Below are 25,858 nucleotides of genomic sequence, written 5' to 3' on the forward strand. Positions count from 1 at the left end.
ACTGAGCCATTGTTAAACATGACTTTGTCGGACAGTGATTGATGGATCATCTATGTACCCATGCCCGCTGATATATTTCCCGTTATAAACGTATTGCATGACCTGTTACAGGGAGGGTCATGTTAGTCTCTGCAAATTAATTCAGAATGCTGCTACGGAAAATATCTGACTGACACTTCACATGGCTTTTTGATTGATCAATGTTATTTTATATTTTAGGAAACTGATTTCAGATAGCACATTTTCAAACAAGCAATAAAAATTGCAGGCAGCCAGTGAATCGACTTGTAAGTTCTTAACACGGGTAGTTTGGAAGAGTTTTAAATGTCACTGGGCTGCTCGTGAAAAACAGACTTGCGTGTCCAAGCTGGTCTTAAAAACTACACTAACTTATTTCTTTTCAAATTGCAGATAGAGAAAAACTCGATTAACTACACTTTTAATGACTAATTCGTTATATCTGGAACTTCAAAAAATAAATAAATAAGAAGCCTACCTTATAAGTCCATGATAACAAATCCTGGAAGACTTTGCTTAAGAAGCTATAAGAAGCTTAATGAAATTGTCAAGGAGAGTTGATGCCATTTAACCCCCTGCATCCTTGTTCTATGATGCATTTGCTACCATTATTGGCCCTCAAGCAAAACCGTATTTATTTTATATAAATAATGTGATTTTCTGCATTTGTAGGCTATCACAGTAAGCGCAAGGCCCTCGCTGAAGAACAAGCTCTGCACAGAAATACATCTTATAGCGGATTTTACGAGCGTGCGATACAACGCGGCTCTTAAATTCAATATAGACCGTTTTTCGCGATTTAAACAAAACATGCAGATGGAGAGAGTGAGAAAGGGAAAGAGGGGTATATCTCTTACCGCAGGAATGAATCCAACGCAGCTCCCTCTCTCTCTTGCTCCGTCTCGAGTGAATCCCGCTCTCCTCCGCTCCGCTATTATTTTCACTTAAACATATGAAAATTTATGCAAATGAAAATCAGCACTAACTGTTCCTCGCTCGCAGTGCACCAGTGTTCCTGTCCTCGACACTGTACAATAGGTTATATGTAGGTTATTCCAGGGGGTGGATCAAATAAACAAACAACAATAAGAATAAATCACCACTCGGGGATTATTACGACGAACATCTGATGGTTCTTTTTTTCCTCTGAAAGGCCTGATATGTTCAAGTTCCATGAACCAGAGGTACCACTGAAACTAATTAAACAATCTGAAATAGTGTGTTTTTTAGGCTGCAACGATTGTGTTTCTTTGTGCTTTGTTATTGTATTTTATAGGCTATGTATTTTTTTAAACATCGTTGTGCCAGACAGGTGGAGACAATTCAAAAATGAATGAAATAAATCATCTTAAAAGTTTACGCGGCTCGTTCTTTGAAATGGCTCTGCTTTATTCTTGGAATAAATCTGAATAAACCTTAAAACATGCTTTCCGTTATCAGTCCTTACATGGTGGTGATAGTAGATTACATACATAAATCTAATCTATGCTTACTTCGCTTGTACCCCTAAGCCAAAGCTGAAATGCTTGATGTTTTTATCTGTCTGTTTGCTTTGTTTTATCTGCATCCCATCTATTCTGATTTCCCTGTTTGTTTGTTACATGCTCATAGGTAAAATATCATTCACAATTATAATTTATAATCAGCAGAAATTCATTTTAACATTCAAATGCATGTTGAAGACAAAAGGCCAACATAAAGTAAAATAAAACAAACGCTGAGACGAAAACAAGCCAAACTATTTCCTCTGAAACAAAAACAAAACATCTACTGCGTCGTTAAGCCAATAATGCAGTACAGCGCACTAAAGTGATATCAACTAAAGCTTGCTGCTCGGATAGAAGGTCTAGTCACTTTTATTCGTATGTTGACATCTCCAAATTAGATATAGCAAATTGCAACGCCTTGACGTGATTTCTTAGCTGTGCCCTAAGATCTGTCACTCTCCCGGAGGATATCCAATGAGCATCAATCTCGCAGAAACTTCCTCGCGGTAATTGGGTGAAGGATGTGGATGGTGTGCGCACGCGGGGGCTGAACGTAAACATTCGCGTGCTCTCGCGCTCAGAGAGAGGAACGGAGCGAGCGAGGACAGTGAAAGCTCTCCATTGCGCGGGCATTTAATAGGGTTGAGTGCAGTTGAACGTATTGAAGATTAACGTCAGATGGACTCTGTGAGAAGAAGAAATATGAGAAGCAAGACTCGGTAAGAAAACGCCTTGTGGGTTGCGGGATAAGAGTGAAGTTTACAAAGGAGCGCCTTCTTCTGATAAGCCTTCACATCAAGTCAAGAGAGCGCGCGATGAAGTTCGATGTGGGATTTGTGTAATCGTCACGAGAAGTTGATGTGAAGAAGAACTTTTTGGTTACATGAGTGGCCTTTAAGACAATGACATTAAGAACGGAATGCTTGGTAAAAACAACTTCCATGCATAATGTGGATTTCTACGCTGAAGGTATTTCTTTCTCCTTTTGCTTCTGATAAAAGGAGGGTTTGACGGATATATTTTGGCCATCATTTGCCGTGCTGTCGGTGGACCGAATCAAAATACCACGCATACTTTTCCAGCTTGAATAATTCATGAAATAGTGCGTGCCTTCGAGGCTTGGAAAAAAGTTACGGCAATACGGGGAGGGGGAATAATAAGTAGAATTGTTCAAAGTGGTGAGGGGGGATGGCCACAGCGGCTTCCAATCCTTACCTGGCCAGCAACAGCATTCTCTCATCAGCCTCGATCGTGCACTCGGAGTCCAGAGGTGGTGGCATGCAACCGGGAAGCGGTGCCGTAACATCGGTGTCGGGAGGTTACAGAGGAGACCCCGTAGTCAAGATGGTGCAGAGTGACTTCATGCAAGGAGCCATGACGGCCAGTAACGGGGGGCACATGCTGAGCCATGCCCATCAGTGGGTTACCTCACTGCCACATGCGGCTGCCGCTGCCGCCGCCGCCGCAGCCGCTGCAGCGGCAGAAGCCGGCTCCCCTTGGTCCTCCAGCCCAGTTGGCATGGCCGGGAGCCCACAGCAACAAGACGTGAAGAACAGTTCAAACAGAGAAGACCTACACTCTAGCACCGCGCTGCACCACAGAGCCTCACATTTAGGGGCTCACCAGTCGCACCAAAGCGCATGGGGTGGCACCACAGCCTCCCACATCCCCACCATCACCGGAGGCCAGCAGCAGTCCCAGCAGTCTCTCATTTATTCCCAGCCGGGTGGCTTCACAGTCAACGGGATGCTGAACCCCCCCGGGAGTTTAGTCCACCCGGGGCTGATGCGAGGAGACTCGCCAGAAATGGATCACCATCATCACCACCACCATCATCAGCAGCAGCAGCACACTCACCACCTCCACCACCAGCAGCACCATGCGGGAGTCAACAGCCACGACTCGCACTCAGACGAGGACGCGCCGACCTCCGACGACCTGGAGCAGTTTGCCAAACAGTTTAAGCAGCGTCGGATCAAACTGGGTTTTACTCAAGCCGACGTCGGGCTAGCGCTGGGAACTCTTTACGGAAACGTTTTCTCGCAGACCACCATTTGCAGGTTCGAGGCTCTCCAGCTGAGCTTTAAAAACATGTGCAAACTCAAGCCGCTGCTGAACAAGTGGCTGGAGGAGGCCGACTCGACCACGGGGAATCCCACCAGCATCGACAAAATAGCAGCTCAAGGCAGGAAACGAAAGAAGCGCACCTCCATCGAGGTGAGCGTGAAGGGAGCCTTGGAGAGCCATTTCTTGAAATGCCCCAAACCGGCAGCGCAGGAGATATCCTCTCTGGCGGACAACCTCCAGCTGGAAAAGGAGGTGGTTCGGGTATGGTTCTGCAACCGAAGGCAGAAGGAGAAGAGGATGACGCCGCCCGGGGTCCCTCAGACGCCCGAGGACGTGTACACCCATGCCGGCAACGTGAGTGCAGACACACCGCCTCCGTCCATGGACTGCAAACGTATGTTCACTGAGACGTAGAACAAATCATTTTATATACACTTCAAGTCAGCAAGATATCACAAATATTCTATGTAAATTACGAGAGAAGCCGAGACTAAAATCTTTAAAAGCTCTTCGTTTTATCCTCCAATGTCCCTAACGTTTAAATGACTCTGTTTGCTCTGTGTTTCAGGGGAGTTTTGTGATAGATTACTTAAAAGGTGCAAGTTTGAAAGATGAACCGGACAGCAACCACAACGTGACAACTGCGAGCTCGTATGGCCAGGAGATTCTGGTGCACTGACACCGAAATCATAACCAGCCCAAAGCCAACATCGACTTTATGGATTGAAATGATAAAATAACTCCCAAGGACATGGATCAATGCAGACAAACATTAAATATTAAACAGTGGAACAATTTACCCCAGGACACGTATCAATTTTACGCACAGGAATTATATTACTCATTTTAACAAAACGGAATTGCATTATGTGCAACAAACTACACCTTTTCTATTTCATAGTATTTTTGTGGACCACACTCCTGTCAATAGCTTTTACACAGAGAAAACTCGTAAGAAAGAAAAAAAAAAAAGATTGATTACTCTCAAGCTGCACTTATTTTCCAATTTCAGCCGACCCCTTGTAAACACTTTTTGTTGTTGTTTGGCTGAATAATCGTGGATATTGCCCTCTCTTCACTGCTTTTTCCAGGCAGATTTTTTTGGGTGGGTTTTTGATAACATGTCTGTGTAAATTTGGCAATATGAATTCTCTGTGTTGATTTAAATGATTTGCTTTATATTTTCACTAAAATCAATTTCAAAATATTTTCAGGAGCAATGACAGATTTGTTGCGCGCTGTGATGACTTTCAACCTAGTAGCATCTCTTGTAGGCCTTCCCCCTGCCGTTTTAAATATTGATTCTATTTTATACTGTTAGTATTACACTTGTTATTATATACAGATATTGTACACAAACACATTGACGAAGCTGAAACAAACCGTTGTCAAACCGTTTCCCCCGTGGTTGTTATTTAAGTTCAGTACTGACTCAGCGAGAAGTGAATGAGAACAATAAATCTGATAGCTTTCAGATGCATCGGTGCAACTTTCTTTCTTTCTTTCAATTTTGTTTAAAAATGAAACTTCTTTCTAAATTGAAACACATTAAGATTTGTCTGACGTTTCGTCTAGGCAAATACAGAGACAGTTTCTGAAATGTATACAAAGGGAATTTAGAAGAGTATCTTTTCTCCTCGATCTTCTGACCCTTGGCCTAAATATGGAAGTGTGAGAACTTCCCAAATGTTTTCACCATGCATTGTCATATTTCCTTATTGTCTTATTTTTTTCTTTCTGTTAGCGTGTGTTTCTGTATATGCTTTCGTGTTTTTTTCTTTGAAAAACAAAAGAAACCATCATGCCATGTAATTGTCTATATACTGTCAAGAGCTATCAAGTAAAGATAAGCTTCACGTCGTCGTTGCAAAAACAAATAATGTAATACATTTTTCATTTTATTATAAAACTTCTCCGTCATGAGTTAAAGATTGTCTGAGACTCCAAATAGTGCGGGGTATCCCAAACCTGATCAGTTATACTGTTTTCGTATTGTACCAATTATACATATTACGCATTATACCAGCTGACATACACTATTTTGATTTAGATTGTTTTCCTCTCAACTGAATATAAATTATCAAAACATTCTGAGGCCTTCTTTCTTCTAAAAAAGACAAAGAAATGACTCTAGGTATAAATAGCCTGTTATAAATCATAGAGACATGGAAATGTGTTGCACTACTACTCATCCTTTTCAAAACTCTTGTCCCCATTAAACCAGAGTAATAATTTCCATATTTTGTAATACCACTAGAATATCTTGAAAGTTTCTTAGTGTTCATGAATCATAAATCATGATTACCAGCGACGTGATTATTTACCGCATTCTTTGTAGAATTTCAGGACATTCTTTTATTGTTCAGTCCGGGTCATTTCAGTAAACTGAACTGAATAAAACTACTGCAATATCCTAGCAGAGAACAAACTGCAAAATTGCATTTATTGTAATTCAAATACATCATATTAAATTAGCGTGCCTTCAGCAAACAATTGATTTATTTGGCTTCATTTCGGGAACGTTCATTTCGTAAAATGCTTTTATTTGTTTTCGAATTGAAATTGGAAAAAAGCACGAGCGTCCCGTTCAGCGAGTGACGTAATTTGGAATCCATTCCGCGCGCGCTCTAAAGCAGGAGCGCATTTGTATGCATGGAAATTCGTATGCGTGCCACGTAGCTCTCTGAGTGCAAAAGGGCCTAGATCCTTCCATCAGATTGCAATGTAAAAGCGTGCAAAAGCGATTGTGGGACTGAATTGCTTTTTTTCTGTAAACCGACCGTTTCTGCTGGGAATAGCACAACTGTTGGCCCTTAATTTTCATCAAGACAAGTTTGACAATTTCCCCCATTTGTATTCACTTCTGCTGTGTTTGAAATAGCTGGCTTTGCACTCTTTTCAGCTAAGGCGCAACACTAACCTTCCAGCTGAACGAACGACGCTTCTGTTGAGACTTGGGAGTGCAGCTGATTTTTTTTTTCTCCGTATAACGTTTGTGTGGTAGTGACTATTCAGCCAAACACACGGTTCTTCTCTTGAAGATTTAAATTTCGCGGATGATTTACCGTACATCCGTTGCGTGGCAACGAAATTCAACCTGTGGTTATAAGCACACGCCCCACCCTTCATGCAATATACTCAATATTAATAGCATCGCTCACACACCCAGAATAATGGAGTTGTAAAGCTTTCTGTTTCTGTCTAAAATGCACTTTTATCACAAAGTTTATGATAAGCAGTGATAAAAAGAATGAAAATAAAGAGATTTATTAGGCTGATTATATTACTGTTAACTCGCTTTAATTTTGAGCTTTACAATATGCAAAAATATTTTTTTTTAAAGTATATTTTAAAAGTTTCCAAAGTAAACCAACCAACCTTCAAATGAATATGAAAAGACATCGGCTGTACCTCCTCAGTTAAACTCACAAATATAACTAATGATTCTGAGTGATGTGATTATGAAAATGAGTTCTTCTTCTTTCTTATGTGTTAGACCCTGAATTGCGCAATAGGCTATAAAACTGTGAGAATTCCTATCTTTACATTTGAAAATACACGCGTACGTCTATTTATCGTCTCTTAGATCTATTGTAGCCTACCAAATAAAACAGGCTAAAAGTATCAAAAATAATTAAACATATAAATAAATAAACATTTCAAACAGTACACGCACACCATAATACGCAAACTAATTTTATTTTTATTTCCACATCTAGGACTTTTTATTTGATATTTGCTTTGTTCTGTGTGGGTATTTTACGTATTAACTAGCCTATATGCAGTCATAATAAGAAAAATATTTCTGAACTCGGAGTTTTCTTCACGAGTCAAATTTGTGTAACTCAAATTGTAACAATTAAAATGAAGTCGAATTTAAATCTTTTTTTTTTTTTAGATCATATTTATAAAAATTAAAGGGTTAAATTTACCCAAATACATGGGACCATAGAAAAGGAATCGTACCCTCCCATATTTCTTTAGCGCCATCTTTTGGAATTCCCTCCTGCATGAATAGAGTATCAATATCAAACCATGTTATCCACAAAACAATACTGAATGAAGTTTTCAAACAACATTAATCATAATAAGAAAAATGCGTGCTGAAGTAAGCCTATCTCCGAAAACGTTCAAAATAACATATTGCTACAATCTTTATATCCTTTTTGGATAGGCCTATATGAGATTTAATTTATTTAAAATTACACAATTATACTAATAAAATAAAAATAAATACGATCAAATCAGAAATGCAAAAAAAGTAATCACACCTAAGACTAACCTTTAAATGCCTCTTATAAAGCTATTCAACTGCATATGTTTACCTAGTGTACACAAGTGTAGAGATACAGAGATATAATTCAAATGTTCCTAGTGATGTACTTATTTCTAATTTCTTAAAAGCTGCTTTTTTTGTTCTCCCCAGACCAGCCAGTGATCTAACCCTGTCTCACTACACAGCATAGCGTTTTCTTTTCTTACAATTCCCATCAGACCTTCGGCCAATAGATGTGGTCCGAGGCTATACAAGACGGCTGGATTAGCGGCCAAGGGACCTTCACTGTCACACACCTGCTGCAAGCTCATGGCACACTGCCAGCCGAGGTCAGTTAGCCTGCCAGCCACATTACCCTGGCAGCAGTTGCCAAGGTGACAGCATGTCAGAGCCTGCCCATTGAGGAGTACGGGGGGCTGACGGCCAACGCATCGCTGCCTCTGACCGGCCCCTGGAACTTGAGGAAGTGGGGGGCCGAAGGCACACATTCAAATGCTTAGCAACAAACTGACTCCACACGTGGCAAGGGCCAGAGCGCCAGAGCCTAAATCATTAAATCTCCACATTAGTAATACCAAGTGAGTCTAACACACTTTCCAGCTCAGACGTCGCCGGTTAAGAAGCGCTTTGAATGAAAGCAGTTAATTCGATAGGCAGCCATCTTAAATATGGATATGAGTGTGTGTGAGAGAGAATGAAAGACGCAAGTAGAGAACAGGAGGTGAAAGGTGTCCCTGCTTTTGTTGTACCTATCACATTAACTGGAGGATGTGAAGCAGAGGGGAAATAAGCTGTGGGCTCTGTGGTTTAATAGATTACTTACAATTGGACACAGGTATTTGAAGTTAGCCATTATACCCTTGAGGCCCCCAAAAAGGTAAAAGAAACATCACACACACACACACAATGTACACGCATAATCATGACATAATGCGTTATAGTGCTGTATTCTTCCTTACTAACCCAAGCCACACGTTCACCTAAACAGAAATAAACACAAACTTCTGCCACCTTTTTATGGTCCTCTTATTTCTGCTGTCACACGCTCCGGTACAAATTTTCTCTCAGATGTCATATTTATAACAGTGGGGTTTCTGTTATCCTGTGTTTGCTGTTAATTATTGCCACATTGCAACACCAGACTCTACAGGAAACAAACACTGATTAACGTGGTTGGGCCTGCTGAGAATTGCAGTCCGGTTGAAGTGTGTTGATTGCGTAACTGTTCCCACCCTCTCACCCCAGCAGCCTTGCCCTCTTGCCCTCTGAGCCTTGTGAGGCCGTTCAGTGGCAGATACTTCAAAAGATGTCTAGGGTTCGTATAATCTGAAGTAATCCAAGATCTGAAGTGATCGCAATTGTTCGTGTTCTTGAAATAAGCTCAATCAACAGCATTTGTGACATACTGTTGAATTGAATGTTGGGGAAAAAAAACTCATTTTAATTTTAAACGTCCCTTTTCTTTAGTTACAGTGAGGCACGTGCATTGGAAGTGAATGGGGCCAATTCATAAATGCTAAAATACTTTTCAACAGTTCAGCCATATGATATAAACAATATGTCAACAACAAAAAAATTCCCCTCATTTTTGTATTATTATTATTACTATTCATTTATTTATTAAGTCATTTAGTGGAAATGATTATGATTGATACTGTTGATTGAGCTAAAATGCTAATTATATGACAATTAAACAAGAAAGAACAATAAAGAGCACAACACTCTTTTTCCTTTATTATTGGTTTAACCTGCTTTCTAATTCCAGTTCATCTTAATGCAGATTGCTGTGGAGCAGACTGGCAGTGCTACTGTTTTATATTCAGACCCAGCACTTTGGCTGCATGGGAAGGGGGAGAGGAAGTCTATGTGGCTCTTTCCTGTCTCATTCCTGAGTCTCACGGGCTCATGTTTCACCTGCTGCATCTGAAGTCTGCCACATGTGTGTATATGAGAGTATTTATCTTTGTGTGTTTTTCTGAGCAATGAATTCCTTCCGTTTAACAAAATAGCTTTTGACTGAACACGACCAGATGGAGCAGAGGTGGTGTTACTGATAGGGCCGGACGTTTCGAATGAAGCGGAAGTGCTTGAATTAACAAGTTCATCATATTGACAGATGATGTGCAAAACAGGTCCCTGGTTTGTATTGTTTTTATGTCACTGTGATATAGGCCTACAGTGATAATTCCACACACTGATCTTCACTGCCCCCTACTGGCTTTGAAATTGAGTCGAATATTATTAAATCATTGAGATGATTTATCAAGATTAACACTTCCTTAAGGTGCATCTCTCTAGTTCAATTACAGCGAAAGCAATTTAATGTCCTCCCTCAGTGAGAACATCTAGCATGAGCTATTCACCAATATGTGGAATCGACGTTGCATAGAGTAGGCCTACTTATAATTCAATTATCCTTTCAACAATCTTTTGAAGATCAAATATCTGATCAAAGCCATCTCAACATCTGTATGAGTCCAAAACTGGATTTGTAGCAACCCGACAAAGCATAACGGTTCAATCATGATCTTACAGGCCACAAACTGTAAGAATATCTGTACAGGGATTTGTATGAGAGGCTATGCTAAATAAATTACATGATTTAGGAATATTCAGAGCGATCTGTAGGCCTAATCCACGACTCAAGCCACCGAAGCTGTTAGAGAATATGAGGGCAATGCCCAGTGAAGAGAATAAATACTCATATTAAGCCACCAGGCCACAGAGGAGGGGGGAAACTAAAAGATTGTGAATCCAAATGTGCCTCATTCAGCTGTTTTTTCTAGCATGGAAGTGTTGTAGTCCACTGTAGATATTTAGAATATAGATTTAATAGATTTAGGCTACATTAAGACAACAACAACTTGGATAAGTGTCACTTAATTTAATTACAAAGAAAGCAGTATTCGCACATTTGCACGTTTTGAAAGAGACTGGCGTCAGTTACTCACCTTCAAGCTATATCATATAGCTTTTTAAAAAAATTCAAATATAGCACAAATGATATGGACGACCATTTTTGGTGCTTGTCTTGACATCCCCAATTACCAACCAAGCTTGGAATTGCTTCTTGCACGTTTCACGACACTGTCAAAGTGAAATGTCCAGTGGGTAATTAAATGTCTGATGAATAGCGTTAAAGATTAATGCTCTACTGCTGTTTGAAAATAACCTACCAAACCTAACTGATAGAATTAACAAAGAAAGGCAAACGAATAAACCCCCATGTGCAAAAGAAAACATGATATTTTAGCTTGCTTCTACGAGTCTTTAAGTTCATTTATCTTGCCTAGTGTTTCAAAGAACTCCGCGGCACAGGTGCAGTGCCATACCAGGTGAGCTACTAAGCAAGTTTACCATGTCAGAAAAGCCATAGGCCTACATATAGAGCTGATTATGCTGAATCGTGTACGACGGTAAAAGCCTCACATGAAAATAAGTCTTTATTAATGCGATAATTCTGCCTTAATTCATCAAAATAAAAGTTGTTGGTATTCTACTGACACCAGCGTTCATTCTGTGCTGTGAATAGATATGTTTTTGGAGTTAATATAGATACAGAGGCACTTTTTCCAATGGCATTATATTGCAAAAAGAGAAAGAAAGACATAAAGGTTTTGAAGGACACGAGGGTGAGTGAATGATGACAGAATTTTCATGTCTAGGTGAACTAGCCCTTTAAATGTGTTTAAGCTTTGAGCTGTGAAAGTCAAGTTTTCACATGGATGTATGCAGTCATGGTTCTTCTGTTTGAGATTATGCTACAGGTTAAATACAGTGGTTCCCAAACCTGTCCTGGAGGACCCCCTGCCCTGCACATTTTGTATGTCTCCCTAATCAGACACACCCAATTTAGTTCTTGCAGTCTCTACTAAAGAGCTGATGAGTGGAATCAGGTTTGTTAAATAAGGGAGACATACAAAAGGTGCAGGGCAGGGGGGCCTCCAGGACAGGTTTGGGAACCACTGGGTTAAGTCATTAATGAGTTTCCAACTGAGAGCAAAGATGTCTGCATATGTCCTTTAACCATGCAAACAAGCTACAAGAGTGCAGGAATTATTAACCTACGCAGCCACAACAGGCAGGTGTCCCTTCAGTGGTTTGTTAAATGGTGAATTACACTTCCTCGGCCAGCACTCTGCCTCTAATCACATCTGCAATTACAGACCAGAAATATTGCCCCTAATTGATACGGCCCGCCGATTTGTTTCGATTTCTCGTCGCCTCAAGTCGTTTTCTCCCTTTACCCGCTGGCTGCTAATGAATGGACTCGTTAGGAGGGGGCGTGTCTAAGTGAAAGTGACTCTAAGCACAGCTCTACCAGATGTATGATGGCAAGGAAAAGGGACAGTGTTAAAACAGCAGGAGGTGTAATGGCACCTCAGAGCTGGAGAGACGGAGAGGGAGTGGGCACCTGTCCATTAGGCCCCCCTGAGGGTGGAAGTGTTAAGTGGCTGGGTTGCGGTCAAACTCTAGAGGGACAGTTGTCATAGAGACGCAGCTGTCAGCCAGCGACTGACTTTGAAAACTGTGGCTGTGCTGATGACGAATGCAGATTAGATCGTGCAAAACACTGACTAATACCTGCACCTCTCCTCATTTTCACCCACACCTGAGAGAGACGTTTGTCTTCTGACGAGGGCTGTGAAGAGAGCTGATAAATGAGCACCAGATGAGGGACAGATGTAAGTGTAGGAGTTTGGATCCTCTTACTGTTAATCTTAGATATCTAGCCTCATCTCAATTTGTCAACCTTTTTCTCTACAGTGTAGTGCTACCCGTATATCTTCATATCATCATATAAATACAAATGCGTGGGCAGGTGCAGTGGAGTCTAAAAGTCTTAGACTACTTTACCATTTTCTAATTTAATACCTTCGGACCCCACAATATTTCCTTCTGATAGATAGACAGACAGACAGATAGATAGATAGATAGATAGATAGATAGATAGATAGATAGATAGATAGATAGATAGATAGATAGATAGATAGATCGATCGATCGATCGATCGATCGATCGATCGATAGATAGATAGATAGATAGATAGATAGATAGATAGATAGATAGATAGATAGATAGATAGATAGATAAAAATAACAACAACAAAAAAAGCAATTCTCATACTATGATTTAGCATTTTTCTTCATTTATTTAAAATGAGAAATCAGTCATTTTTCCTTCTAGGATGAAAAATTCTCAAAAGCCTAAAACTTTGTTTATTTCCATGTCTAAGTAAACTTTAAATCTTTTTACAATGAAGTTTCAGACTTTTGTACGCCACTGTATTTATTTGGCAAGCAAGAAAGAAAGACAGAAAGCAAGAAAGTAAGAAAGAAAGAAAGAAATGTCTAAGTGCACTTCTCAAGCACTTATTAAGTTTATTTGGATCTTTCTGGTGAATTGTTGAATTAAATTGTTGTATTCCTCAATTGTGAAAGTCTTTGGATAAAAGCATCTGCTAAATATATATACATACTGTGTGTGTATATATATATATATATATATATATATATATAGGCTATATATAAACCTTCAATTCCCAGATTTACAATGAATTTTCAGACTTTTGTACCTCACTGTATTTCTTTAAGACAATCAATCAGTCAATCAATACATAAATAATGCACAGTCCTCACGCTGTGACTTTATTGTGGCATCTTTATTTACTCAAAGTGCAAAATTATTCCATTTATCCTTGTTCTAAGGCTATTTTGTGTATATTACAGATGCAAAACTGCTTTATAAGAACAAAATCTTGTGAAAGGCCAGAAAATATTATATACAGAACCCTGAATAATAGCCCAGCATAATTAATTGTATCCCTATTCATTGACTGCCATTAAAAACGAAATGTCATTCGGTTATTCATAAAGCAATCCTTCAGTGTCTGCATCTCTTCACCTGTATCCATTTATACTGAGGAAAATTCTTGTGCTCCTCAAATGTGCTTTTTTGAGTGTGGGTTGGCGGATTAGAGCAGCTCTTTTGAGATGGCATTAGAGCAAACATCTGAGAGGTAATTGACAGGGAGATGAGCTCTCGTAGCGCCAGTGTCAGTCTGCGTGATCAGCATACCTGTACACCAGCGCCGGATATAGAGTGTGTGCTCTGTAACGCTTGATGGGCATATCAGGCTGCTGGTTTGATGCCAATTTAGACAAGTGTGCCTTTGTAGTCACCTCATACACAGGCAAAGGTGTATATTAGAAGTGTTATTTACACTCAACACACTAAATGAAAAAAAAAACACCTTTTGAATTTACCATTCAAGTAATGACTTGATAATAATGAATTTAAACTGTTTTATTTATGTTAAAAGATATCTCACCTAAAATTAAAATGAATCATTATCTAATTTCATTGAATCATCTTCTGTGGAACACAAAAGAAGATATTTATCAGAATGTCTGAGCTGCTCTTTTCCACAATGAAAGTGGATGGGGACCACAGACTGCTAAGCTCTATAAAAGACACAAATATCATTAAAGCATCTTAAAAGTAGTCAGTATGATGCATGCAGTATATTCCAAGTCTTCTGAAAACAGCTTTGTGTGAGAAACAAATAAAACTTTTTGGTGTTATTCACTGAAACCACCGCAGACATTCTGGTATAAATAAATCCTTGTTTGTTCCACTGACGAAAGTGAGTAAATGATGACAGAAATTTCATTTTTGGAAGAACTAATCCCTTGAGTCCCAGTCCCTTAGTATTGACACAGAAATCATCTTGGGCAGTCTGGATAATGAGACTGTTTAAAATGCTGTCATAAATCTTTATTAAAGCTTTATTACATTTTCAAGTTTCAGTATTATTATTAATATTCGACAAAACACTCTTGCGAGTCTAACTTTAATTAAAAAAGCGTATGTACACATGTGCTTGTGTTTAATTATATTTAAAGATTCATGCTCATAATTCAGTAATGATTATTAGTCAAAGTTTTGCTTATAATATGTGTTATATACTGCATTGTTCATCATACAGATGGAAGAGAAGCTGCTGTTGAACTGTGCACTTATCAGCTGGACAATGTTGCCATCTTCGGTTCTGACACAGAACTGCATGCATTATGATTCCAACAGCATATTCCATGTCATATATGTTTCCATTATTTTAAATTAATGATGTCAAAAAACAAACCAACACACCACTAATCAATATTGACAGTACATAACACATTGTCATCTTTTATTAGAATCAATTAGTGGAAGTGGTTGGTGCATTATTCACTAATAATCTGCTATTTCATTTCACACGCATTGTTGTTGAGCATTTTACTCAAGTTGTACAGACAAATGGTATTTTCAGATTCACAAAGCAACAACTTAACTCAGCGTGACTAAACTGTTTTGATTTAAAGCGAACACAGGCAACACCAGCACTTATATGGATGCAATAATGTATGAAGGTCATGTTAATGTCATTTCTCAGTTTATATCTGAATACTTCAAATGAATGAAAATTAGTTCCTATGAGTAATTTCATTTAGCTGCAGGTATTTGAAATCTTTTTTTTTTTTTTGAGAGAGAGAGAGAGAGAGCATGTGAGTCATCCTCATGTGGGCTTGTTGTGATTTTGTGATGTGACATCTCAGTGAGCATCAAAGTGTAAGAGCGAGGTTCTATAGAGCACACAGTGTTCCATTATTGACAGACCAGAAATGGAGAGGTTGACCTGGTGACAGTCACAAAACATTCATCTCGAGATCTCAGAGGCCAATAGCAGTGTCACTCTCAATCCTGCATCATCCAATACAGCAGGATGAAACATTTGGATTTGTGTTTTTGTGTCATCTACATTTCACCACCTTTGCATAAAAATCATCACACTCTGCTCGTTTGCATGTGTACAGGTTTGACCTCACTTGTGAAGAACAAATATTTTAAATCATCCTTGTGAATATCGAGAAATATATATAAAAATATAATAATTTGAAACTATTACTATTAAATTAAAGAATTTTAAATTAAAAAAATTAAAGGCAACACTTAGATCATTTGTGCTAGTTTGAAATTCTCATAAATCAGCATGTTTTTTTGTTTGTTTTTTCACAAATCTAACATTAACAGATTTGTGTGTGTATTGCATGAAAATATCCTTATCTTATATTATATCATTGTGAAATCATTGTGTATAGATAAAACAGTCCTTGGGGCAAATAGAGTCTCATTTGCAAACTATACACACGCACACACACACACACCTGCATTTGTGGTTTACGGGGACTCTCCATAGGCATAATAGTTTTTATACTGTACAAACTGTATTTTCTATTGTCCTACACCCTTACAGAAAACTACTGGCAATTTTTGAATTTCATAAAACACCATTTAGTATGTTTTTGAACCCTTTTGGTTTACAGGGACACAGGAAGTGTCCTCTTAAACCATGTTTACTTTGTAGTACCCATCTCATTATACACATTTGTGTCCTCATAAACCATATACAGCGGGTAAAATAAGTATTGAACACGTCACCATTTTTCCCAGTAAATATATTTTTAAAGGTGCTGTTGACTTGAAATGTTCACCAGATGTCCATAACAACCCAAGTAGTACATACAAAGAAAACAAAACAAAACAAATAAGTTCAGAAATTAAGTTCTGTGTAATAAAGTAGAATGACACAGGGGAAAAGTATTGAACACATGAAGAAAGTGAGGTGCAAAAAGGCATGGAAAGCCAAGACACCAGCTGAAATCTATCAGTAATTAGAAAGCAATCCTGCCCCTTGTCAGTGGAAATTAATATTAGCTAGTTCAGTCCCAGCACCTATAGTACCAGGATGATGAAGATGAAACAAGGGTGGATATTCCAGCGAGACAATGATCCCAAACACACAGCCAAGGAAACTCTCATTTGGTTTCAGAGAAAGAAAGTAAAGCTGAATGGCCCAGCCAATCACCTGACTTGAAACCAATAGAACATCTATGGAAAGAACTAAAGATTAGAGTTCATAGAAGAGGCCCACAGAACCTTCAAGATTTGAAGACTGTTTGTGTGGAAGAATGGGCCAAAATCATACCTGAGCAATGCATACGACTAGTTTCTCCATATGAGGCGTATTGATCCTGTTATTACCAACAAAGGCTTTTGTACGAAGTATTAAATATGTTTAAGTAGTTCAATACTTTTTCCCTGTGCCATTCCATTTTATTACACATAACTTCATTTCTGAAATTATTTCTATTGTTTTTTGTACGTATGGATTACCTGGGTTGTTACCGGCATCTGGTGAAAATTTAATGTCAACAGCAGCTTTAAAAATATATTTACTGGGAAAATTGGTGACATGTTCAATACTTATTTTACCCGCTGTATACCAGAACACACACTCTTTCTTTCTCTCTCTCTCTCTCATTTTGGTATCTGTAAGAATATTCTTTTTTTAAAGAAGTATTTTATGATAAAAAAATACAGTAAAACAGTAATGCTGTGAAATATTTTTATAATTTTAATATCTAAAAACAATCTATTTATTCCTGCATTGGCAATGTTTGAATTTTCAGCTTTTTACTCCATCTTCAGTGTCACATGAGCCTTCATTATTAAATTATTCTAACATGCTGCTTTCTTATTATTATCAACATTCAACAATATTCTGTGCAAACCATAAGTATTTTTCCAAAATCACAGCTAAAAACAGCATTTTAAGTATAATTTTTAAATATATATATATTTTTGTAAATAAATTCAATACGTCCTTGCTGAATAAAAGTATTAGTTTATTTTCAAAAATCTTACTGACCTTTTACTTTTGAGTGTGTAAGGTGTGTTTTTAAATTAAATATAAATATACATTTTTACATTATTTTATATAAGTAGCAATTTAGACAGCTAATTACATGTGTGTGTGTGTGGAATGAACACATTTCAAGGACATGATGCCTACATCTACAGCAAAAAGATGACTAGCCTACAACAAAAGCGTGCAGCCCAGCTTTGATCTCATGTTTCTACCTCGATATTTTCTAAAGACAACATAAAGGTTCCAGTTAGAACCAAACAAAGGGTTTTATGCCTCAGGTGAGCATTTCTGCAGCTCATTTCTAGTACTTCTTTCAAGAACACAGAAGTCAATACACTGAACCTACAATGAAGTTGATACATCTCCAATTCGTCCTACAGAATAACCAAACTCAAAAACCCTACGCAGCCAAAACATTCTTAGCAAGAGCGTCTTTGGCTGAACCGTTGAGCTTTATATTTAAGTATGTATACGTCAGTGACCTCCTGATGCAGTTTGTCATCCATGTGCCTCTGAAATCCTCAAGGATGAAGCTCATACTACAGGCGTGATTGATTGCCGTTGTCACTCCTCCAGAGCTCCACACCCCGACGGTTGTGTTTCATGCAGCAAGAAATCGCATCGGTGGCAGCAATGGCAAATTTCTGAAATCAAACTACAACGGCAGCCGCTATAACATCTTGTCCTTCACCTGTTTTGGATTTTCACGGCTCACCGCCCAACAAATACACGGACTTCAGAGCATAAGAGGTAAAATCACCGCACAATCTGGCTGTGTTTATCACGACACATCTGGCAAGTGCGCGAGCGCACGTGAGAACTGAAATGTTGCATCAGTTGACATGTATCGTGTGATCAATGCATGCATTACAAGGGTGCCATACTGAAACCAATTATAATGCATATCACTCTTAGACATTTTCAAAACATTAAATTCGAATATATCTGTTTGCTATCGTGTGATATATAAATTGCAGCTATAAACATTTAATTCGGAATGTTTTCGTGCATTTGTAAACCATTATTAAGATCTCACTGCAAAGACTGTGCTCTGCTTATGTGTTTGAATAACCTATGAATATCTTCCTGAAAAACATGCTGCTAAAGACTGAATTGTTGCTTTCTTTTTATATGAGTGTCTTCATTTTTAGTCTTTCTATTTAAGATTAGTTTAGATTGATGTTCACACTTAGGTTATGGGTTCTGTAGTAGCCTATAAGCTGCAAAGATGAATTTTTGGTGGGTGTCTAAAAATAGCACCCAATATAAACATTAACGCCACTCTTGGTTTATTTTTAATTCACATATAAGCATCTGCGCCTAAATTAAATGTGTTATAACAATGCTAGACATATAGCATGTAACGTTATATTTTATGACAAGATTGAATAAGAATTGAAATGGCAATAGTGTGCAATGAAAGTAAACTACAATTGCAGGGCCATCAGGCATATTTGCAACTAAACAGGTTAAACAAAATAATAATAATCGGCTAATAATAATATACAGTAGTCTTATACATGATTTTATTGCTGATATTATTATTATTTATTATTTTATTTATCCTTGTGTTAAAAAAATCTGTTTTCCATATTGGCAATTGGACACTTAAACGTACAAATAATTGTTATCGGTTTTGTTCAAAAAGCTATATTGGTCAATCTCTTGTTTTTAATTACACTTAAGCCAATGGCTATCTAAAAACTGGCTTGGGCGCTAGATGGATGCTGAATGGGTTGATTAATACATCAAACTCTTAGAGACAGCCATGACCAAGACTTAGTGAGACTGATTTGTGGATGTTGTTTTAGTTGCTAAACTTATTGTACACTTATTGCCATACTCACTGACTGTACAGAATTTACATGAATATATATACACTGCATTGTGTTCTACGCTACAAAATAAATATTTAATTGTTCATAACATATTTCATTGTATATTTATTCTTATTTTGTTGTTATTCCATTATTATATGTTTCACACATTTTATATCCTATACACTCTAAAAAATGCTGGGTTGTTTCAACCCAATGTTGGGTCAAATATGGACTAACCCAACTGTTGGGTTAAAAAGCTTATTTAAAAATGTAACCAAAATTTAACCCAACAGTTGGGTTAGTCCATATTTGACCCAACATTGGGTTGAAACAACCCAGCATTTTTTAGAGTGTATTTCATTGTACATAACAGCATTCTTCAAATTTCATAGGATATTTTAATTTATTACTTGATTCCGATTGCTTCTGTTTGTCATATCTCCTTTTGTCATCACCTGTACCCCAGTGTCTGATCCACACCGTGTGCCCAAAAATCTTAAATAATGTATGCTGATAATTACCTATGAATCCCCAATGGATTGTATTTTATTGTAGACTTCATATACTGGGAATTACATGTGAGTTTTTAAATAGATTGACAGCCATATTTCTAAAGCTCAATGAGAAAAAATTCAATATATGCACCATAATGTCCACTGTCCCTCTCAATTTGGTAAACGAAACATAGAGAAGGAACAATATTTCATTAACCACGAAAATCTGATTGGCCAACCCATGATCGCTACTTGAAATATGGCTAGAAATATGCCCTCAAATTAGTATGTGCAACTGTCCTGCTGTGTGTTTTGCAGGTATTCTGGTCTTTTCTAGGATAATGGAGGTGTCAGAGGATGACATGCAGAGATGTGTGATGAATTCATTGAAGTTGCATTCCCCTTTATATCTGCACTATCCTTAGCAAAGAACAGCCCAGTGTAACCATGGCAACAGCAGCATCCTCTGAGTGAGCATCATTCCCTCTTTCATCTGTAAACATGATGATTGTGGTTTGTATATGCTCACCATATTGCTCATATTGTGCTCTGCACAGATTGCTCTACAGATGTTTAAGCAAAAAATGTAATTATTACAAGAATGTTTTCACCATATGTCTTTACTGTTTATGCGATTCTCATGTGCTGTCATAAAAATGTCACTCACTAAAATCCTATCACAGACTGCGCCTCTGTGCTCTTAAAGGGATAGTTCACCCAAAAAAGAAAAATCTGTCATTATTTACTCACCTTCATGTCATTTTACATTTACATTACATTTAGCAGATGCTTTTATTTAAAGCGGCTTACAAATGAGGACAATGGAAGCAATCAAATCAACAAAAGAGCAATGATATGCAAGTGCTATAACAAGTCTTATCTTATAATTTTAAACCTCTATAATTTTCATTCTTCAGCAGAACACAATAGATGTTTAGAAAAACCTTTCAAATCAAAGCAAGTCACACCTCAAGTCAAGTCAAATTTATTTGTGATGCACTTTTCTCATTTGTTTATATTGATGTTTATAATTTCTTCATATCATCATGCCTTATAGTTGCATTAAGCAGATGGGCAATAATATAGTGGACATTTTGTGATGACAGAAGCAGTCAAGCCACTGAAATTTGCCATATAGTATATATTGCTACATACTGTATATACTTATATCCAACGATTTATAATGAGCTGGATGATAATATAGTTGCACTTTGCATCTGCATTTATTTGATCAGAAATACAGTAAAAACAGTAATATTGTAAAATATTATTACAATTTAAAATAATTGCTTCCTATTTAATTATGTTTTAAAATGTCATTATTTAAAGTGTAATTTATTTTATTTATTTCTGTGATGGCAAAGCTGAATTTTCAACATTTGTAACAATTTAAATGTCTTTACTGTCACTTGATCAATTGAATCCATCCTTGCTGAATAATAGTATTAAAAAAAATGGTACTGACCCCAAACTTTTGACAGCAGCCTAAATGAATATATTCATTGTTATTAATATACCTCACACTTATCTTCTTCTGTTGCAGGTAATGTTTTACAGAAGAGTCTTTCACTTAATGGGAGCTCACAGGACCATGGCAAAGATTTAGCTATGACTTTCCAGCCTTGGATGGATAATACCTGGTAACAGCTGCCATGTTTACATGTAATGGCAGCTCATTGGAGGGTTGTGGCCTTCTTGAACCAATAGAAACTGAGATGCAAGAATCTGATACTGCCCTTATGCCCACCACTCTCAGGGTGGCACTGGCTGCCATCATGATCTTCATGATCACCATTGGTTTTCTTGGCAATGCCATTGTGTGTCTGATAGTGTATCAGAAACCAGCCATGCGTTCAGCGATTAATCTGCTCCTGGCCACACTGGCTTTTTCAGACATCATGCTGTCGCTGCTATGCATGCCATTCACTGCCGTCACTCTCGCAACTACGGACTGGAGCTTCGGAGTAGGATTCTGCCGCATATCCGTCATGCTTTACTGGCTGTTTGTTCTAGAAGGTGTGTCTATACTTCTGATCATCAGCGTGGATCGGTTCCTCATTATAGTTCAGCGGCAGGACAAGCTGACACCCCATCGGGCGAAAATTCTTATTGCCGCGTCATGGGCTCTGTCTCTTTGTGTGTCCCTACCATCTGTGGTCGGCTGGAGGACGGCAGCGATTGGAGCACAAGTACCGCAGTGCATTCTGGGATACAGTGAATCGCTGGCGGAACGGGGTTATGCGGTTCTGCTTGCTGTCGCTGTGTTTTTTGTTCCATTCGGTGTGATGTTGTATTCCTATCTGTGTATTCTCAACACGGTTCGACGCAATGCGCTGCGCATCCATAATCACACCAGCGAAGGCAGCGTCGCTATTAACCATGTCAGCAAGTTGGGTTTAACCGGTCTGCAGCGACCCCAAGTCAACGTGGACATGAGTTTTAAAACCAGGGCCTTCACCACCATCCTCATCCTGTTCATTGGCTTCTCCGTGTGTTGGCTGCCACATACGGTGGTGAGTCTGCTGGCGGTGTTCAGTAGACGCTTCTACCTCAGCCCGGCCTTTTACCCCATCAGCATCGGGGCACTGTGGTTGAGTTACCTCAAGGCAGTCTTCAACCCGGTGATATACTGTTGGAGAATCCGCAAGTTTCGTGAAGCCTGCCTGGAGTTCATGCCCAAGACCTGTCATCTCTGTCCCAAGATTCCCGGGCGAAGTCGCAGGCGTATAAGACCCAGCAACATCTATGTGTGCAGCAGTGAGACCCAGTCTTCTGTCTAGGATTTGCACCAAAGTATAATGAAGATAATGTTAAGATATGAAACATTTAAAGTCATGTTTTCAAAGAACACTTATGAATTGAAAACTTGACAAATAACTCCTCCGACCATAATCTGCAGTGATGAAGGAAACACCATCTGCTGTCTGAAATTCACCAGAGCAATATTCATATATGTTCCTGAACGCGGTAATTTCTTTATTTTTCTGTTGGAAAGATTTTACATGTTCTGCAGTTTTGTAAGACATGAAAAAAATGTAAATAAAGTAACTAAACTGGTGATTTACTAGACATTTTTGATAGAATTTGTTCATGGTTAAGCAAGTTTTTTTATTATTATTGTATTCTTATTTTATGCATTTGACTGACATTTTTAACCAAAGTAACTTACAGTGCATTCAAGCTGTATATTTTATCTGTCTGTGCAACCCACTGGGTAACAAACCCTTGACCTTTTTCATATCAATTTCAAATATATGGTATACATTCAAGCTGTGCTTGTCAGTAATGTTAACCATCTTGAGTTTGCCTTGAACACCAGTCCCAAAGTGATACTGCACGACTGGTAGGTTTTAACTGAATGCTGTTTGTCCACAATTTGTTTTCCGTTCAAATAAAAAAAAATAGTAATAATAATAAATGTCGAACCTAAATTATTGTTCTTGTTTCTTAATTTTTACAATATAATTATGATTTCTGCTTGCTGTTTTCAGTCATTTTACCACTTTGACTGAAGAATTTTGCTTATGCACATTCATAAAACTATCATCATAGACACTTTCACCATTCCTGAAATATTTGGAATGCATCATCTTCATAAATGTGGTATTTTCTGTAAAGTCTATCTTAGTTTTTTATTTTATTTCTTTTTTTAATCAGTAACTCTGGGACTATAGGCCTATATAAATACTGTCAATATAGAAATCTGTCAGTAGGCCTACTGAAGAACAACAAAGGGACGGATATGTGTTTTCCAAAGGCTGATACCAGTGTCAAAAAAGCAGATTGGAGGATGGCAGATGTAATGCCTATAGATGTAATAACATATCCTGGTAGCAAATAAGTAGCCTACACAAAACGGATGAAGTGAAATACACAATATTCACAACAAATGAATAAAATGTTTAGTTGATATGGTTATCAGCCAGTGCTAATAGCTGTAAACGGCCAAATATTTGCCCATTAATTGTCTGTTCATCAGTAACATGGATTGAAGTTCTTTTGGGGCTGTACATCCATGTAAAAAAAGCGGGTGTAAATATGAAATAACTGTCATAAGTTACTGTAGGTGGCAGTACTGGGCATACGCTGTTAAACGCCTGTCACTTAAGCGCAGAACAAAAGCGCTTGTTCCTGCGCTCTCCGGAAATCGACGAGAAACATGGCGTCGCGCAGGACAGACAGAGCGACAAACGCCACATCAAATGCTGGAGATGTTTCCAAAATCGACCTTCTGCTTCACCCAGAGCTTCTTTCTCAGGAGTTCATTCAGCTTATGTTACGCGAGGTAAGATTGAGAGCCACATGAAATCTGTCAGGTTACTGTAGGCTTCATCGCATAAACGTGCTTGTTTCTTATATGAACATAATAATAATATTTCAGTTGTTTCTGGTGAGCTCAGGCTTTTCTGTAAAGTATATTTTAATAAGATCTAACGTTAGTAAAAATGCCTGATGTCCTAGGAATGAGTCAGAACAGTAGCAAACGAGTGACTCGTGCCTGTGTTGTGTTGTAGAGGAAGATAGCGGTGGGTGATGAAGAGGACCGCGAGCGGCTCACAGATCTGTACCTGCGGCATGTCATTCCTCTCCCGCAGAGGGATCTGCCCGGCGGCCGCTGGGGGAGGCGGATGGAGCGACGCAGAGCGCACAGGTAACTTACTGCACACTCTCTCACACACATGAAATGATGCTGTAGTGCTTGAAGGAAGAGTTCACCCACAAAAGAAAATTCTATCACTTATTACATCTAATATAATATGTAATATAATCTACTCCGTGTGTGTTTTTAAGAAATAAATACTTTTATTTAGAACAGATGTATTAAATTGATCAAAAGTGACAGTAATTAGTGTTATAAAAACATTCTATTTACAACAAATGCTGTTCTTTTGAACTTTATATTCATTAAAGAATCCTGAAAAATTGCATCATGTTTCCACAAAAATGTTAAAGAACACAACTGTTTTTAAAGGGGTCATATGATGCTTTTTTAAAGATCATTATTTTGTGTATTTGGTGTAACAGAATATGTTGACATGCTTTAATGTTCAAAAAACACATTATTTTTCAAATACTGTACATTATTGTAGGTCCTCTATGCCCCGCCTCTCTCAAACGCTTAGTTTTCTACAAAGTCCCTCCTTCCGACAAGCGCAGTCTGCTCTGATTGGCCAGCTGACCCAGTGCATTGTGATTGGCCGAACACCGCAAGCACTCATCAGAAATGTAACGCCCCTTACCATAATCGCGAGCTTCAGCTTTCAAAATAAATGTAAAGACAGAGCCCGAAAGGGGAACAGAGTCGTGTGACAGACACAGTGATGAAGCTGGTATGTGTTTGCAGTACACAAGCCACGGTTAAGACAGCTGACTCCACTGTGATGTGACCCGCTCGCTCTCTCTCTCGTTCTCTCTCTCTCTGGCTCTCTCTCTCTCTCTCTCACACACACACACACACGATGCGCAAAACTCTGCATTTGAGCAGTCAATAGCAAATACTTAAACTAATAACAAAACTGTAGCTGATTCAGAAGTGCCAGATTGTCATAGCAAAGTCAGAATGACCTCCTCTCCTAGGTTCACGAAACGGTCGTCCATAAAATGCATTGCTGTTCTGTTGTAAGTAATCTTAAAGATTCCTAAATGCATCTACTTTCGGAAGGCCAAATAAAGTGTTTTTGCTTTCGTGACATGTTGCTTCAACACTAACTGCGGTTACTGAAACCACGCCTTCTTTCTTTGCGTGCACATTTGGGCAGCATTATGCAAATATTTCCACATAGTGAGGTAGATATGTGGGGGCGTGTTAGAACGAGCTGTTTTAGGGGGGCGTGGCAGAGTCTTAACTTTGATAAAGAATATCTCTTTAGTTTTGAGACTTTAGTCTTTGCAACTTCAGAGATCTTATCTATGCACAATCAGCTTGTAACACTCCAAAGAGAAAG

At 38.4% G+C, this 25,858-nt stretch overlaps 3 protein-coding genes across 5 annotated transcripts in view; all 3 read left to right on the plus strand.

The window, feature by feature from the left end:
- Positions 1 to 2,082: 2,082 nt before the first annotated feature.
- On the plus strand, positions 2,083 to 4,971 carry pou3f3a (POU class 3 homeobox 3a). Of its 2 annotated transcripts, none has more exons than XM_016295529.1 (2): positions 2,083 to 3,966; positions 4,141 to 4,971. In XM_016295529.1, exons 1-2 carry the CDS (start codon positions 2,694 to 2,696, stop codon positions 4,185 to 4,187), a joined length of 1,320 nt encoding a protein of 439 aa, XP_016151015.1. In that variant the 5' UTR covers positions 2,083 to 2,693; the 3' UTR covers positions 4,188 to 4,971. The 2 variants fall into 2 exon arrangements, with proteins under 2 accessions (XP_016151015.1, XP_016151014.1); XM_016295528.1 differs by having other exon boundaries at positions 2,083 to 3,926.
- Positions 4,972 to 21,467: 16,496 nt separating this feature from the next.
- gpr45 (G protein-coupled receptor 45) lies at positions 21,468 to 22,874 on the plus strand. The gene has a single exon (XM_016295497.1). It carries the CDS (start codon positions 21,566 to 21,568, stop codon positions 22,691 to 22,693), a length of 1,128 nt encoding a protein of 375 aa, XP_016150983.1. The 5' UTR covers positions 21,468 to 21,565; the 3' UTR covers positions 22,694 to 22,874.
- A 1,147-nt stretch (positions 22,875 to 24,021) lies between these two features.
- The window catches only part of cunh2orf49 (chromosome unknown C2orf49 homolog), a 5,156-nt gene continuing 3,319 nt past the window's right edge, over positions 24,022 to 25,858 (plus strand). The window contains exons 1-2 of one of the 2 annotated variants that reach the window (XM_016295499.1): positions 24,022 to 24,198; positions 24,428 to 24,564. In XM_016295499.1, coding sequence (XP_016150985.1) covers positions 24,073 to 24,198; positions 24,428 to 24,564 — 263 coding nt within the window. In that variant the 5' untranslated portion in view covers positions 24,022 to 24,072. The remainder of the gene's footprint in view (positions 24,199 to 24,427; positions 24,565 to 25,858) is intronic. The other variant, XM_016295498.1, reaches the window with a different exon arrangement.

The sequence above is a fragment of the Sinocyclocheilus grahami genome, unplaced genomic scaffold (assembly GCF_001515645.1).
Source record: "Sinocyclocheilus grahami isolate Dianchi unplaced genomic scaffold, SAMN03320097.WGS_v1.1 scaffold337.1, whole genome shotgun sequence".
Taxonomy (NCBI): domain Eukaryota; kingdom Metazoa; phylum Chordata; class Actinopteri; order Cypriniformes; family Cyprinidae; genus Sinocyclocheilus; species Sinocyclocheilus grahami.

Excerpts from the sequence above, each read along its gene's own strand:
- gpr45 (XM_016295497.1), top strand. The coding sequence starts at position 21,566 with ATGTTTACATGTAATGGCAGCTCATTGGAGGGTTGTGGCCTTCTTGAA.
- pou3f3a (XM_016295528.1), top strand. The coding sequence starts at position 2,694 with ATGGCCACAGCGGCTTCCAATCCTTACCTGGCCAGCAACAGCATTCTC. Across the intron at positions 3,927-4,140 it reads TGTACACCCATGCCGGCAAC|GGGAGTTTTGTGATAGATTA; the intron begins GTGAGTGCAGAC and ends TCTGTGTTTCAG.